Source organism: Bacillus rossius, chromosome 12 (assembly GCF_032445375.1).
Source record: "Bacillus rossius redtenbacheri isolate Brsri chromosome 12, Brsri_v3, whole genome shotgun sequence".
NCBI classification, from domain to species: domain Eukaryota; kingdom Metazoa; phylum Arthropoda; class Insecta; order Phasmatodea; family Bacillidae; genus Bacillus; species Bacillus rossius.
In genome coordinates, this window is record NC_086339.1 from 29,238,233 (window position 1) to 29,256,124 (window position 17,892).

Below are 17,892 nucleotides of genomic sequence, written 5' to 3' on the forward strand. Positions count from 1 at the left end.
TTTTTCTTAGGTCCCCCGCCGACGATTGGCGATCGCTACGCCATCTATGCGAGGGTATAAATTGATGTGTTCGTGGGCCCTCAGATCTCATTCGGTCCTTAAAGCGGCCAGAGGTTTACTAATCCATGTAATTTCTTTTACCGTATCAACAACACGATCACACGATTATATGCCTGCGCGAGTGTCGACCTGAACTACCTATTACATGCACTAATGGGCTAACTACCCTTGCATGTTATGTGTTCCCAGGGGTTCGTAGGAGCGGCTCGCACAGCTTTACACTACACGCCACACCCGAGTTTAACTAGGTCACTTGAAATTACAGCACACAGACAAGCCTCTAGTGCACACCAACACGACACTACATCACGCCAGTTAGCCGATCTAACTGGTGGGGAGAGCTTCTCTCCCCCGCCGAATTAGGTACACGTAACTTTCCTAGCATTACACAACCTACCAGCGCGCACACAGGCCCGTGTGCCAAACCCTATCCCACAAGACACGCACCCCCGCCGTCGATTCAAATGATTCTTCACCAGTGTGGGGTGCACCTGAATAACCATGCACTTAGCGAGTTGTAGAAACTTCGGTTTCTGGCCTCGCCCACGCTTACTGCCCCGGATGGCAATATGATGAATCGGCGGCCCTCTAGTCTCTTCTGCTAAGTTTTGGTTAGGGGCAGCTGCGGTCTTCTCCGGCGTCGGAGCCATTCTTGTTCAACCATTTAATTTGTTTTTGTAACTCGTAAATTCTTGATTCACTTTCTTTACTTGGCTTGTTTAACTTATCCTGTTTATTTGTCCCACCGCACTGCCCAGTATTGTAAATTCATTGACAGAGGTGTACTGGTTTTACTGCATTTATTAAGCTTGATGTTTGTTACGTGTGCTATTACCTATGCTCTAGACGAGCTGCCTGTTACTACGAGAAAAGAATAAAACATAATTATATACGTTTTGATGAAATAATTGTTTGTTCTGCTATCACTCAAAACGTTTCTGTTCCAACTGTCCCTTCTAGCAGGGATATTACTACGTCTTCGACGAGTGCGGCTCACACAGTGTGGGGCGCACGAATGCAACTTGGCAGTATCATTGTACAACTAGACACGTTTCAGCATTAATAACGTGGTCGTATAAAAATTTGCTTTGCATCAATATTTAAGATAATATCAAGAATTTAAAAAAATTCAAACGAATTAGATACTTAGATTTTTTATTATTTTTTTATTTCAACACATGTTTTTACGGTAATAATTCGTTTTATCAAAAATTGTTTCGGCCAAAGTTTTACATGAAGTTTAGGATTCATACAGTAAATTATAACGGATATGATAGCACATATGTATATTAAAAATATTAATGCTTTTTTTTACTTTCTAACCTTATTATTTACACCCCTTGAAGTAATGTTGGATACACAAAAATTTATTTTATTAATATTTTAAGTCAATATTTAGACAGTTAAACCAAAATAAGAATGGATTCAACAGTGTACCGGTAAGGGAAGTTTTATTTATTTTCTCATTCAAATCCCAGGTTTTTCCAATTCCTTGCATTAATGATTTGCATTATCAAAATTGTTTCAGACAAAAGTTTTAAATACAAATTATACGATTTACAAAATATCTGAATGGATACTAAGGTATTTATTAATTTTTTGTTATTCAACTTCTGTTATTTTCTACCCCTTGCAGTAATGGCTGGTCATATAAAAAATAATTTCAGACGAAAGTTGTAGATAATATTTTTAGGTTTTACATAAAAAGGAATGGATTTAATAGTTAAAAGATATGGATTTTATGATTTATTTTTAATTTTCATCATTTTATTTAAACCCCTAACAGCAATATCAAAAATTGTTTCAGACAAAAGTTTAACGTTTTAAATAAAAATTATAAGATTTACAAAATATCCGAACGAATCAGATGTATGTATATATATACATATACAAATAAATGCCGAATAAATGAAATGCTGTTCGTTGGTAAGCGCATCACTTGAAAACGGCTGGACCGATTTTTTTTTCTATTTCTCGTAATAGCCCGAATAAGGTTTTTATGAAAAAAAATTAAAATAATAATTGAAAAATTAACAGGAATATTGGTAGGTTAGTGGAAAACTAAAATTTCTTTTTTCGAAGAGATTTTTGTATGATTTAAGTCCATAACTCATGTTTTGAACGATGGATATATGTACGGCATTCTATTTTAGTTTTGTTCTTTAAGGCCCTACAAAGGTTTTCGGTATAAGAGGAAAGTTGGAAGATTCGGACAAACTGCAAAAATCATAATTTTTGTATGCGCTATCAATCATAACTGACTTCAGGAATGACATATTTGGTTGATTCTTTTTTTTTTTTTTTTTCGTTTATCTCCCGGGATCGAATGTTTCCAATTGGAAATAACTGGAATATATGTTAGGTTTTTACTTTTTTCCACGATCTTTAGTTGTTTAATTTTAGTTGAATAGCGATGCTGTTGTTAGTTCATTGCAATCGTTTCAATATTTATTTCACACAAATTAACAGATTTACTTACAAAATACTGCGAGTTTTGAGGTGACAAAATATTATACAGTATCAATAAAGTGAAACAAATGTCCATTTTTAGTTGAATTGTATTTCTTCGCAACGATCATTTTGTCGCAATTGAAACAACTGAATTGAATGAACTAATTTTAACCGCATTGCAACGCCGCCAGTAAGACGGCAGTAAGAGCAATTTAGGTCGCAGAACTCGCAATGCTACAAACCAAACGAATTTTTCATCTGATCGTACCGCAAAGGAACGCGAAGAACGAAATGAAATTGAACGTAATCGATTTTCACAATCACGTTCAGCACGTACACAAGAAAGAGAAAATGCAAACGAAGATGATATGCATCGAATGAGACATCATCAGTCAGTAGAAACCATTCGCGAGACAACGAATTTGAAATAATCGTGCAAGAAGACAGATTAATTTTGCATTGCATACTCATCAAGCTGAATTCCGTCACAACGCGACAACTGACTACAGTGCAGACCAACATTGGATCGATGAGCATTGTGTGCCCACATTGTAAGGCATGTAAATACATAAATGAACCTCTTTGCTTGTGTTGCGCAAGTGGCAAAGTCATATTGGCGCCATTGGTCCCGCCACCAGAGCCATTGCTCTCATTGGTTTCTGAAACAGGATCAGATCCCACACATTTCCTGACACAAATACAGAAATGCAACAGTTGCTTCCAAATGACTTCATTTGGCGCAACAAATGTGGTTCGTGACAATTTCATGCCCACTTTCAAGGTAATTACAAAACAATCATTATTATTACTATTATCGTTATTATTACTAATTATATAACTTTACAGATTCAAGGTCAAATTTGTCATCGAGCAGGTTCGCTATTGCTACCGCAGGATGCGGACTATACATTTTTACAGATTTATTTTATGGGCAAATCACCACAAGAAGAACAACGTTGTGCACACAACAGTTCGGCGAAAAGACCAATTTGTGGAAACAACTACAAAAATTTTTTTTCATGAACACATTGTTCAAAACCGCACTGGACCGCATGCAATACTATAATCACAAAATTGTACTAAGAGCTGATAAGACGCCTGCGGTAGGACACGCAAGACGCAAGACGCATTACGTACGAGAACACGAATTAATGTTTGACATAAATGGCAAATATCGAGATTAACCCCTGGGATAGTAAACATGGGTTGATACGGAATCGAACTTTACAGACTGCCTCGGCGAGTACATTAAATTGTTACGTAATTATAATTTTTAAAGTTTTACTATCGTTCCTTTACTGGGTATTATTTTGTGCAGGGTGTGTATGTGTGTGCTCCCCCCCCCCCCCCCCCCCCGAAATCCTTAAAAAATATATAGGTATATAATTTTACCAACAAAGGGAAATAGTTTGGAAGAAACGGTGGAAAAAGTGGTTCTATCCAGGAGCACATGCATAATTAAATTTCATTAAAAAAAAAGGAATTAAATCAACTTTTTTCCCGCTGTTTGCTTTCAAATTCTGTCCATTTTTTTGGTTAGAATAATGTGATTATTTTTTTTAATGATTTGGGGGTTAATATTCTCCTCCTGCATACTACCTTGGTTCTATCACCCCTAAAATGACGGGAAGCCTACGTACGATTCACTCATCCTTCTGGACATACCCGAATACTCACGTTGGCACTCTTTTCACAGACGAGAGAGCCAAACCCGAAGTTCCCCTAAGTTCATGCTCGCTTTTTTTTCCCCCGTACCACAACAGGTGTATTTATTTGGGGGGGAAAAATTCGCGGACATTTATTCTCCAAATGCGCGGGTTTAACTTATAATATGTCATTCTTAAAATTAGCAAGAAGTAATTATAAATAGTTTAAAACATTGTTGATGGTTGGTAATATTAGGTAAGAATAACTACATTAAAAATACTGTAAAACCATTTTATGGTTGTTTCGCAAATAACTTTTTAACATGTACCTATTCAGCGCTAGGAAACAGTTTACATGATTTCACAGTATTTTTAATGTAGCTATCCTAACCAAATCAACCGTCCACAATGTTTTAAAGTATTTATAATGTAGCTAACCTAACCTAATTGACCATTAGTTATCATGAGTTGTATATTTATTTACAATGAACAAAAAAATAACCCCGAAGATGCACGATCGGGAGTTTGGCTCTCTCGTCTGTTGAAAGAAGGCTTGCCAACGTGAGGATTCGGGTATGTCCAGAAGGATGAGTGAATCGTAGGCTTCCCCTAAAATGACATTGTGTGCGCACGCTCCTGTCACGTGCGACTATCTTGCACGCATCACGTATTCACGGCACATAAAACCTAATGTTTTCACGAGTCCTCTCTTTTTTTTCTGATTCAGTGCGCCACAGTTTGAACGACTCTGGGTTTCCTTTGATTTGGAACCGCGCGCAGTTTGTTTATCCGACCGGCCGAGGCGGACCGCGAGCTAGAAGTGAGCGTCTGGAACAAAAGAAGTGCGCTAAAAACAAGATGGCGCGGCTTCCCTCAGGGAGCTGAAAGGCTAATCAGCAAACGGTCACTACTCGAGTCGGGAAACCGCTACTCGCAAAGTGGAGCGAGAGGCTTTGCAACGCTACATTTAAAGCAGTTATAACACCATTTCACTTTTTAGAAGGAAAAAAAACTCAGGTTTTGAGAAACGGACCTACAAAAAAAGGGTGTGTAGTATACAGATCAAAACGGAACAGTGTGTGTAGAAGATTTTGGGGGTGGAAGGGAATGGAATTTATAGAAATTCAATTTCTCTCATGAGGAAGGGAGGTCTTATGAATTCTCACAAATAATCCAGTGTCTCTAATACGTAATTGGTTGCTTTCAAAGTGTTGAAATACCAACAACCATTCTGTTTATAAATTTTCCAGAAATGTGCTTTTAATGTATGCTATGTTGTGTCGTCCAAGGTTGTTTTTTTGTCTCTATTTGCTGATCTTGTTTCAAATGTCTCGTCGCTGTCAGACCAACGTGTTCGCCTGTGCTGTAATTTAATTAATGATTTTTTCTGACTTATTTCTCTGGATTCTCTGTGCTAATCTATTCTTAGGTGTTTAAAATTTGGCATCGCCTGGCTTTGGCTTGTTATCCTTGTGTTTATACATTAATCTGTATTTACTCGTTCTTGAGGTTTCTCTACGACATTCAATGTAAACCAGAAATGGCGCATGTCCAAGAAATTAGTTTTAATCAATCTTCCAAAATGCAAGAATCATTCAGAGAACGCGTATGGTTTATGATAGTTGTGTACCACACGCGTCCTGTTCGCATCAACTGATGGGAAAGCACCAATGAGAGCACAATAGAATGTCGATTGTTGTTGGCGTGAAATTCTGTTTGCTTAGCGAACTCAGGTTATGATGTGGTACGAAAGGAGGATGAAATGAGGAATTATTTTCGGCATGTCAAGGAGCGATACAATACTTAAGTGGAAAGTTCATCATATAGTAAAATCGCTTTTACCAGAATATTTATTATTGTGTCCTGATCCTAGGAATTGATAATATGAATGGTTTCTGATTTAATTTTTGCTATTAGAAAAGTCGGTTAAAATGGTATACAATTCGTGAATACATATACTTTTAACAGTAAAACTGTTTTATGTTGCACTAATTGGCTCGGAATAGACAATATTAGAATTTCATATAGTGGTATTTAAATGTTAATGTTACATATTTATGATTTTGATTCGCGTTATGATTCTAGAGTACGATCAAAGATTCTAAACCCAAAGGTTCAATCGTAGCCATATGATTGGTATTTAAAATCCATAACCCATGCCGCCTGAATAAAAAATTCTAAAATCAACAATTTATCAATATCAATACCGTAACTTAAACGTACTTAAAATAAGTGGGCGATATCTTCCACGGAGGAACATAAAGCAGGAATATAGACAGGGGCGGGGAAAAAGGCGATACAACTGTTGCGTCATATTGAAAAGAACAGGGGTTTTTTTTTTTGCTCATAAGAAAGCATTGAGTGAATCTTATGACCCCCGCATTGGGAAGAGCTTGCTTATCACCGGGCGTTGCTTAGCAACTGCCCGGGATATTTGGCTACACTCTCATCAGCCCATTCTCCATCTGGACTCTTCCAATATATTTGAAGCATACACATAGAAAAGACCGGTCATTTTAATATATTGCAAGTAACCCCAATGCAAGCTCCAAGGCCGGGTTCATAAACTACGGAAAAAAAAAAAAAAAAGTAAAAAAAATCGATAGTTTTAAACATTTTCTTATTAAGTATGTACACAAGACACAACAAAAAATTAAAAAACCGCAACGCAAGCATCGACCAACTTCCAACATCTTGCGTTTCGATTTAGTTTTCGCCCTCCATGTTTGAAGCGAAGCGTTTCGCAACTTTTTAAGATGTGCATAGAAGGCTACGATTTTCATTTTATTACCCTATCATGATTTCACTTATTAAACTATTGCACAGTAAAATAAAATGACTTTTTTTTTTAAAATCAACTATTAATAATATTACAAGTTTTTGTGAAAAACATTTATACTCCTAACAATTCCGAGAACTAAATTTGTCTTCTACTGTCTTACAATCTCCAGTTGTGGGGTTGGTTAAGGCTTGCTACTTGTGTGTTTTACAAAAGACCGTGATTTACCTGCTTTAATTGCGTGTTTCCCGGCGCTCTTGCGTAGTTCATCAACCCAGTAGCGGCCCTAGACTTGCGGGCCCTGGTCCCCCCTCCTCACTGGAAAATTTGAAGGGAAAAAAACGAAATCTTCCAAACAAAATTTCAAACCAACCTGGAACTTAAAATTTCGACGTTGGTTTTGCTGATTTAGTTTAAGAAGTTTTTATATTCTTTCATGGTAAATTATTCTCGGGTCAGTTTTATAAACACTTGCGATAAAATTCCGGTGAAATCGCGTTATTATACGTGGCAATAAAATATTAGAAAGTTTTTCTAAAATACGACACCGCGTATTGAAATTGATACTGGCCAGAAACCTAATTTTACACGCTGATAAAATTTTAATTTTTCTTTTTTTTTTCCATTGATGTTCATATTTTAAACAGAATACTAGACAAAAAATTGGTTGTCTGTAAAGTCGGTTTACGGACGATAGTTTAACGTGACGTCATAACAAAACATTGATGAAATGATTGCATACTTTTATGAATAAAATTGAATCATTTTTATTGAATTATCGCTATTTTGTATGGATACAAAGGGGTGAAATTAAATCTACAATTTAATTGATCAATTTACTTTTATTTGCACAAATTAATTCAAATATGTTTATTAATTCAACAAGGAGCTTATTTTAACTATAACTTTCATACATGTTTGCTATTTAACTTCTTCCAATCTGTGTTATTCTGTTAAGGATAGGACGACGATAGGAAAAGTAGGAAACGAATGGGAGTGTTTCAAGTTTAATGTGCCTCGAAAAAGTCAAATCGATGATTGTTCCAATCGAGTGGAAGAGAGATAGCAAGCGTACAATGAGAGTAACGGGACACACCGTAACGGGACACTTTTTCGTGCGTGCAGCCGGCGTTCATCGATTTAATAGACGTCACGTCAAAACGTAAAATAAAAATGGAAAACACGGGCTCGTGGCCCAGCTTGCCCTGCCCTGGAGCCGCCCACATAAAGCCCGCCTTTACTAAAGGTCAGACCTGACGTCATCACCGCTGGCCAAGACCGCAGGGAGGGTGAAGGGAGCGAAGGACGCAATCGATGGGGGCACTCAGCCCGGGGCGTCCGACGCACAGATCAATGAGTGTCCGATGTCTTAACTTCAACTGACGCGCGACAGAGTGCGCAGATGGCCAATGAGCGGGAACCTCCCGACGCTGAAATCGTAAATAGCGAGCGCTCCAGGCGACAACTGAGGACGTGATGCGACGCGTGAATTATCCAATTATAAGAGCTGGAATCTCAATAGCGCGATGGGCGCGATGCGTAGAACGTGAATATTTTTCTAACCGTAGGTATACAGTCAACATCTGTGACAGCACGATATAAACAACTGACGTGACAAGACTCCCCGGTTAAATATCTACATTTTCTCATTTTATATATATTTTTTTATTTAACTAGTTAATGCCTGGAATGCGTTGCAATGCCTCAATTAATTTTTTTTTTTGTAATTTATTTGAAGTAGGCACACACATACAAAGCATATCTTTATCTCTCTCTAATTCTCTATCACACTATATATCTAAATCTCTCCCCTATATACCTATATCTATAAACATCTCTATAAGTCACTCTATAGCAATTAAAATATATATATAAAAAACTATATTTTTAACTACCTAAATTTTTAACTATAATTTTACCTGTCACAGGTGTTACATAGGTAGGCCTATATAAGAATACGCGGGTATTCGAATGCAACGTTGTGCCAAAATTTCAAAGCAAACTGTAAGAACTTCTAGAAATTTAAGACTATGAACGAACGAACATTTACATTTTTATTTATATAGATTGTGTGTCCTTGTAGGTCACGCGTGTGGAAACTGCATGTCCCCAATAACGCGGTATTATGCTATCGCCACGCCTTAGAGCTGTTGTTGTGACATCTTTCTTGCCTCTACATTCGCACTACATATGCAAATGCAACAGACATGTATGTTTTCACATTAGTTTTATTTGACGTGTTTGAGAAAAAAAACTGTTTTATAGAAATTTAATGTTTATTTGAAATACATATGTATGTGTGTGTGTGTGTGTGTGTGTACGTGAACGTGTTAATTTTCGCAATGTTCGCAGACAATTTTGGAAAACAAGACTTCAGAAATAAACGAATTATGATTGTGTTACAGATGCACCATTTCAACCATAATTCGAAAACAGGCAAGACGCTCATGATTTTGGAAATCGTTTATCAGTAGAAAGATATCAAACAACGGCTTCAGAATGCAACATCCTCTAGGGCGTGTCTCTATGGGTGGCGGTCGTGTGGGACGGCCGGGAGGGAGGAGACTCCCCCAAATTCCTCTATATATCATCCTAGAACTAAAACAAAAAAAATCGGCAGAGATAACTAAAGTAATCTGTTTCTAAGTCAGCAGTTGACTATTCAAATCAGGGGCGCAACAACTAAATTTCCAAAGGGGGGCAATATACCTTTTTATAAAGAATTATCGATCCCCCGCTATTAAAGCTTGTATTTCAAGGTGGAAAATAGTGCTATTTAAGCAGTTTTATCATCTAAAAATTGATTACACAGCACTTTCTTTGCCCCCGTTTGACCCCACTTCAAGGTTTCAGAAGGGGGGGGGGGGGGCAAAATACCCTCCCCCCCTGTTGTTGCGCCCCTGATTCAAATATTATTTAACTTTTTTTTTTTTTAAGTATTTCACTGTGTGTAGTTTTGTAAAAATTTAGTACTCTTAAAAACCTGATAAAAATTGTTTCGATAACGACTTTTCAAGACGTAAAAAAATACATAGAAATAGCATTTTAGGGACCTTTTTTTTTTTAATTCGGACTTCCCGTTTAACTAGGATGTAGGTATTCAATACCACCTTAAACTCTTCGGTAAGTCGTCACTCCCAAAATTATAAGCTGAGGGCACTAGTTGCCCCTACGCCCTATATACCATGAACTTTGGTCGCTTGTCATATGCAACCAAAAACAATGAACAATATACTGCATTAAAAAGCATAAATTAAAAAAAAATAATGGCTACAGAAGCTTATTTTACATGCTTTATATTAGCTTCACCTGTATGTTTGTCTGTCCGTCTGTAACTCTTTCGACTAAGTTTTCTTTTCTTGCAAAGCACATACTTTTACCAGTTTCAATTGTTCCTTCCTCTGTGCTAGCCTTTCAGCTTGCTTAACCACGCCGAAAAAAAAAAAATGTTTTTTTTTTTTTTTTTTTTTTCCGGTAAATTCTAAGATTATATCCATACATCTAACTGTAAATGATTCGGAGAGACTTTACCATTTCTTTGTGACGTTGCAACTCCAAATAGTTATCTCAGATGGTAATAGGTAGTGTCGGTAACTCATTTCCCTATGATAATTATACATAAATATAGGTTGAACCCCTACCCCCCCCCCCCCCTGGCTCCGCCCCTGTTCCTGGGTGAAGTCAACAAATAGTCACTAATAGCATTTAATGCTGTAGACCAAGGAAAAACCACAAACTGTTATTAATTTTTCGACCAACGTTTCATTAAGCCTATTATTGTAATCACGTTACGTCCATAAGACCAGAAATTTAAACGAGAGAGAAATTTGGACGAGAGAGTAGTAGGATCTACAGCAGACACCTGTTGTGTTGACGTAATGCCGCGCACACATGGCTTCGCGGCTCGGGGGCAACATCGTACGCGTGGCAGGAGAGTTTCCACTTCACTCACCGTTGTCGACAGGTTTCTCCAACACCATCTGATCCATGCTGGCCAGCAGCTCCCTACGATCGGCGCGTTCCTTTCGGTTGAAGAGCACCATCGTTGAAATTCGCCTTCATCGCACGTGGGAAAACCTTCTGCGGGAACTCGCGCCGCGGCAGCACACGGCCACGCTTGGCAAGGCAAACCACGCGCGAGAACTCTCTTCCTAGAGTGCGTGGTTGTATTTTTATTCTCTCTATCTCTCTCTTTCTCACTCGCTTCACAGCGTCGTCTGCTACCGCGCTCCCTCCCCCTTATTTTCCCCTTCCCCGGGCGACCGGCTCGCCCCGACAGGCCGCGACCAATCGCGAGGCTCAAGGCGAAACAACCGGAACCTCGCTTCGTGTTCGCTTCGCTTATTGTATCACTGTCGCGGGAGAAAAAAAATATAACAATGCCTTTACACTCGAATGCGCACACTTATATGACTTGTTCTTTAACAAACGCTACCTAACCTTACAAGAAAATCTTTTTTTCCATTATTCCACCAAGAAAAAAAGGCTTTAAATAACTTTTTGTTTCAAAGAAATTAAACTCCCGTTTATTCATTACCTCACTCTCGTGAGCTTAACTTACATCAAAAATAAAATAGCTAGTTTGTGTACATCGACTATAAAACACTAAACGTCTTCACACCAGCTTTATAAAAATCAATACAGGTAGTCGAACTTACGTAACAAGGATTAACGTTAAAATAAATAGATACAAAGCGAAAGTAATCAACTTGCCGCTTCCAGAATTCAGAGATACTCTTGTCACACGACGTTTGGAAAATGTTCGCATAAACACTCCACAAAAATTTATGCTCTTTTTTGAACTTTTACTCATTATTTAATACATATTGAGAACGCATCACTTGAAATTACGCAGGTATGTCATTTTGAATACTTATATTGTGTATATAATTATGGGTCAAGATGTACCACATGAACACTAGTCCTAATTTTCAATAGATGATAATTTTACATTTCCAGGTTTTTCTCATGTTTTTGCTGTTCACTGACAGTTATTTTAAAAATATATCTACCAACATTTTGTTTGTACTGTCCACATATTTGTAAGTAGTTACGGAATTTTTCTATCAATTGAACAAGACGTCAAAACCGATAATAAATATGCCATAAAAAAATCACCCTGTAAATCATACTACCTGCATTACACACTTCCTACTACCTGTTTGATAGGAGAGCACACTTTTTATTTTTCGCTTTTGTCACCGCCTTCTAAACATCGTACATATATTCTATACTTTTTTTTTTTTTAAATATTAAAACTAATAAAATAATCTTTAACTTATGGTAGTTAAAAAGAGGAATTTAGGGAAGAAAATATAAAAGTAACTCTAATAAAGAAACAAAATAGTTCTAATTAAGTGGGGAGTATTTCTACCACTACGAGCGCTAGTATAATTTCTATCCTTTTCGTAACACGGGGACGTAAAAATAATAATATAAACATGTTAAACTGTTCTGTTTGAATCAAAATAAAAGCAATCTTTCAATGTATCGCCATTTAAAGCTATATTTAGGTACACATTTAAAAAAATCATTTTATGTAAAACATTCATTAAGTACTTTATTAGGTATTATTCAGGCATTGAATCAATTTGTTTACTACTGTTTTATTTTTGTATGGATGCTTATTTTTATGAGGTCACGAGAACAATAAGTTATGAAAATTAAATTTGATTTGTTACAATGGTGCTGATGCTAACAGATTTAAGAATGTTGCCAAGAAATAATTAATAATATATGTTGAACTACAGTAACACAGATATTAAAAAAAAAAAGCCTAACTATAAAAATAAAATAGCATTTTCAAAATATATTACAATAAATTATTTTCCCAGTCAAGGCTATTTTAATAGTTTTCTCACTGACAGAACATTACATCTCGTTTTTGTTACCTGCCAGAAGACATTATGCGACATTTAGTAGGACAAAGTCGATTCTGTACAACAAACTCTTGGGGTACATTAATTGAATGTATCCATTAGATTTTAACTGAGTGATAATAATTTACACTGAACTTAATTGCTAATAATTTATTTAACTACCATTAACAATGTTATATTGTTTCCGAACTTGAAATGCAATTTCCTACTGTTAAAAAATATTGTTTCTGTTGTCTAGCCTATCACACAACATAAAGGCGTGTTTCTTTGCCACATTCTTGTCAAAACATTTTCTGACTTTGAGATAATTAGGCTTACAGAACTCGTCCCTGAGGATTGTCGATTGTGGGTGCTAAAGGTTTACAACAAACTGAAGGTTACAGAAAATACATTTTCGTTACCATTTAAATATATTATCCAAGAATGTAGTGACTATTATAATGGCTTTAGCAGTTCAAATTTTTGTATATTAAGGTTATATATAATACACACACACAAATTTTACAACTACAGAAAAAAAATCGTTATATTTGACGTGATAACGTCTTATAAATCGATGAACGCCGGCTGCACGCACGAAAAAGAATGGCCACGTTCCGCCTGAGTCGAGTGTGCAAGAACCGGCCAACCACCGAGTGAGAAAATGTTCTATAATATAAAAAAGGTTAAGGCGGGCTTTTTAACTAATTGTTCGTGATTATATTTAAACAAATTATTTAATTTAAATTTGCAAAAACAGTAAATAATATTTTAAAATTAAAAAGTATGCAATTTTTCATCAATGTTTTCTTATGACGTTATCACGTAAAATTATTGTCCGTAAACCGACTTTACAGACAACGTCCTTTTTTTATTGCTTAATCAAATCGTACATGAAAGTTACTAATTTTCTAGTCAATATCTAAAATTCTAAGTTAGACGACAAGCCACTTGAGAGCGCTAGCAAAGCTCCCGGTGCTTCCTATTAAGAGTGTGATATTTTACTCCTTTCCACTTCTGTGGGCGCGGTTTTAGTTGATTGTGCTGTTCGAATTTTTGTGTATGGATTTGTCGTGGTTATAATTTAAGAATATTGCTATTTCCCTGTTCACCTGCGGGAATAATGATAATATTTTACGTAAACATTTAATATACCTGATATAATTATTATTACTTTCTCTGCGGTTCCACTTGACAGGTGAGAATGTTTCGGAGCATTTTAGTAAGACTTTTAACGTACAAAACATTTATACAGAAAATAATCCGTATGTATAAAGGAAAGCTACTTAACAAATAGTTCACACCATTTTACAGGATTTTTAACATAGTATACATAACCTAACCAACCATCCACAATATTTTTAAATATTTCGAATGTAGCTAACTAATCGTCCACATTATTTTAAAGTATATTTTATTAATTTTCTAGTTTAGAGGCTTCTACGAAAAAAAATTTTAACAAATAGTTCACACCATTTTACAGGATTTTAAACATAGTATACATAACCTAACCAACCATCCACAATATTTTTAAATATTTCGAATGTAGCTAACTAATCGTCCACATTATTTTAAAGTATATTTTATTAATTTTCTAGTTTAGAGGCTTCTACGAAAAAAAAATTTTTACATTCCATATATATAGTCCTTTGTGGTGGTTATTTTAAGACAGGAAATTAAGTTTGTTACGGTTAATTTATTCGTTAAACCGTTATGGGTGAAGTGATGTATTCACGTCAGTTTATAATTCGCTCTAAGTTAACTTTATGTTTTGGTAAATATTTACTTGGGCGGTATTTCCGAAAAAAAATGTTAAAAATCCGAAAATACCTTTATTTTATGCTCTTCAACTTCCTCTTTTCATTAAAAGTGGCGGAGGTAAGAAATTCAAAATACTTTAGGAGATATCGAATTTTTAAATTTCATCATATGTAGTTGAGCGGTATTTGCGAAAATAAATGTTAAAAATCCGAAAATACCTTTATCATATGCTCTTCAACTTCTTTTCATTAAAATCGGCGGAGATAAGAAATTCCAAATACTTTAGGAGATATCGAATTTTTTAATTTTGCAATACAAGACCTGTGGAACCATTCGAGCGGCGCCATTTTTGTTATTTTGCAGTGTGTTCGTGAATACGTGAATCGTGAATGCGTAATTAATAAAATGGTTGATTAGGTCAGGTCAGTTACATTATTAATACTTTCAAACTAAGCCGACATTAAAAATTATTTTGTGAATTAGTTTTAATGGCTGTTAGTTTTAAAATATTTATAATGTAACTGACCTGACCAAACAAACCCGGACAGAGGGTGAACAGTAAACTAAAATGGTCGATTAGGTCAGGTCAGTTACATTATAAATACTTTCAAACTAAGGTGATATTAAAAATAATGTGAATTAATTTTAATTATTCTTTAGTTTTAAATTATTTATAATGTAACTGACCTTACCTAACAAACCCGTAAACAAAGGATGTACAATATCAACTCACGTAAATTTTTTTGTTACTTATTACTTGCGCAACAATATAAAAATAACAAATAAGACTTTAAAATTAGAAACGTTAAAAACTCACCTAAGTTGGAGGCGGTAATTAAACACAGTTTTAAACAATAAATGAACTAAATAATCACGTATTAGTTCATTTGAATTCTGGCCTATCACGAACAATCACGTGACATCATTATCCAATAAAAAAATAGATACTCGTACGTAAACAAGAAACAATGGTAAACGCACGCCACAGGAATGCGTTGTTTTTATGCTGAAATTTAAAAATTCTATATCTCCTAAAGTATTTGGAATTTCTAATCTCCGCCGCTTTTAATGAAAAGAGGAATTTGAAGAGCATATAATAAAGGTATTTTCTGATTTTTAACATTTTTTTTCGCAAATACCGCTCAACTACATATGAAGAAATTTAAAAATTCGATATCTCCTAAAGTATTTGGAATTTCTAATCTCCGCCGATTTTAATGAAAAGAGGAAGTTGAAGAGCATAAAATAAAGGTATTTTCGGATTTTTAACATTTTTTTTCGGAAATACCGCCCAAGTAAATATTTACCTATGTTTTGGTACTACTTAAGTAAAGTGTGGTATTTTATTAATAATGAAAATGGTTTCATATGTAATGTAGCGGGTGTTTTCATGAATGGCGACTATAAAGACAGTTTAATTTCCCAAATATTTGTTTTAACGTTCACCTGCACAGTATCGCGGCACCTCCATGCACAAGTCCCTACTATTCTTGCAAACAGTTTGTCTCAATAATGAAAGTAACCTCAAAATCACAACCCGTCACATGTGACAGGTATCAAGAGACATAACACAGAGACTTGCAGCAATTTTCATATCAATATTTTGCTATTTTTTAATGGCTTTCACCCCACACATTCCCTCGACTTCATGGCTCTGCCCATTAGCAAGTTTTTCAGAATCCTGTTGAATAAAAACCCCAAAAAAATATTGTTTACATAAATTGAAAGTTGGTCTTTTGAGTTGGGATGAATGTATATTCTAATTTTTTTTTTTAAATCCGAAACTGTTGCTGTTTACAATACTTGGTTTAATCAAGGCTCGGCTGTACTTTATTGTACTGTCATTCATAATCACGCATGAAGGATGTCTAAAGCACTAATGAGGTAAAGCCAAGGATGGTGGTAACCAAGTCAGCATTTGTCAAGTTAATAATAAATTATTCTCACTAGCAAGTTGGACTTTGGAGATGAAGAAGGAATTGATTAAGTGAAGTGTTATGCCCGGAGTGTTAAGAATTGTGTAGTAGAGATGTGTTCTTCCAGGAAAATAAGGTGGAAATAATTTGGAGTTTTGGAATGGAGTGATGGCAACAGAAATGGGGTGTTGGATACATGAGGAGAAAGGGAGGTGTGGGTGCTAATTTCTGTATCGCATAATTTTTACAGGCACATTTAGACATAAGTGTTCCCACATACATACAGAGCAGGGCCGGCACGTCCATATAGGCTAACTAGGCAACTTCCTAGGGCGCCAAGTAGCTGGGGGTGGCGCATCACGACACATAACAGCTGATATAATATGTTTAACAATTATTGAAACTAGATGAAAATGGATTTTTGTAACAGTTTGGAATGTTTATATTGATATAAGTAATTATTTAAAGTCCACGGTGACCTGTTTATGATTTGTAATAAGTAAAAAAGTAAAAAAAAAAAGCAAGCCTGCTTACATTTGATTGTTGACAAAATCTTAGGCTTACGTGATGTATTTTGAAGCAAGGAAAATTTTTTTTCATGTGTCCAGGAGGGGGGGGGGGGGGGCATTAAGGTTTTTCGCCTAGGGCGCCAATTTACCTTGCACCGGCCCTGGTACAGAGAAAACATGGACAACAGTAAAACTCAGGGAATTGATAGTGTCTTCAAAACTTGGAAAACACAGGGAAATTGTCAATATCTAAAATTAATTGTTAGGGATACAATAAAATCACTGTGTATTAATTTGAAGAATAATTAAATATATTTGTACCAAGTCTTTAGTTTAAGCACAATCAATAATGTATCATTTCAAAGTTTGATCAAATAAATGTAATTGTAATATTTATTAAACTGGCAGTCTTGGATATGTAGTGTTGATCAAAATGATAAACAGCTTAAACTATATTGTGTATGAAAACCTTTTACTTATAGTCAATTTATAATGATTTGTATATGTCCAAAAAACTGCATTAGCTATATTTGTATATTTATCAAAATGTTTTGATAGAATTTTTATTTTTTATATCTTATTTGCCAAATAGACTAATGCGAAAGAAAATAAAATAATACATGGGACAGGGAAAATTCAGGGAAATGACCTGAATAAGCGTGTGGGAACCCTGAATGTATTTTGACATAATTTAAACAAATCTGTAACCGAGAACCTACGCTTTTGTTTCAGCATCATGTCGGATCCCGACTTCAACGAGTTGCTCCAAGCAGCCGAGCAGTTGTCGGCTGAAGTGGAGGGGACCACAGAGCTCCCCAAAGTGGAGCGCACGCTGCGACAAGTCCTCGAAGCCTCCAACGAACTGTGGTCGCGAGTGGCTCAGTCTGGCACCGGGACTGAAGACGTTCAAGC

At 35.7% G+C, this 17,892-nt stretch overlaps 2 protein-coding genes across 4 annotated transcripts in view; one reads left to right on the top strand and one right to left on the bottom strand.

The window, feature by feature from the left end:
• LOC134537776 (protein PALS2) overlaps positions 1–12,092 on the bottom strand; it is a 73,722-nt gene extending 61,630 nt beyond the window's left edge. Inside the window, exon 1 of one of the 2 annotated variants that reach the window (XM_063378565.1) lies at positions 10,889–12,092. In XM_063378565.1, the coding sequence (XP_063234635.1) occupies positions 10,889–10,979 (91 nt within the window). In that variant the 5' untranslated portion in view covers positions 10,980–12,092. The remainder of the gene's footprint in view (positions 1–10,888) is intronic. The other variant, XM_063378566.1, reaches the window with a different exon arrangement.
• Positions 12,093–13,797: 1,705 nt separating this feature from the next.
• The window catches only part of LOC134537779 (nuclear pore complex protein Nup93-like), a 46,626-nt gene continuing 42,531 nt past the window's right edge, over positions 13,798–17,892 (top strand). For both annotated transcript variants that reach the window (XM_063378574.1, XM_063378575.1), the window contains exons 1-2: positions 13,798–13,992; positions 17,713–17,892. In XM_063378574.1, coding sequence (XP_063234644.1) covers positions 17,717–17,892 — 176 coding nt within the window. In that variant the 5' untranslated portion in view covers positions 13,798–13,992; positions 17,713–17,716. The remainder of the gene's footprint in view (positions 13,993–17,712) is intronic.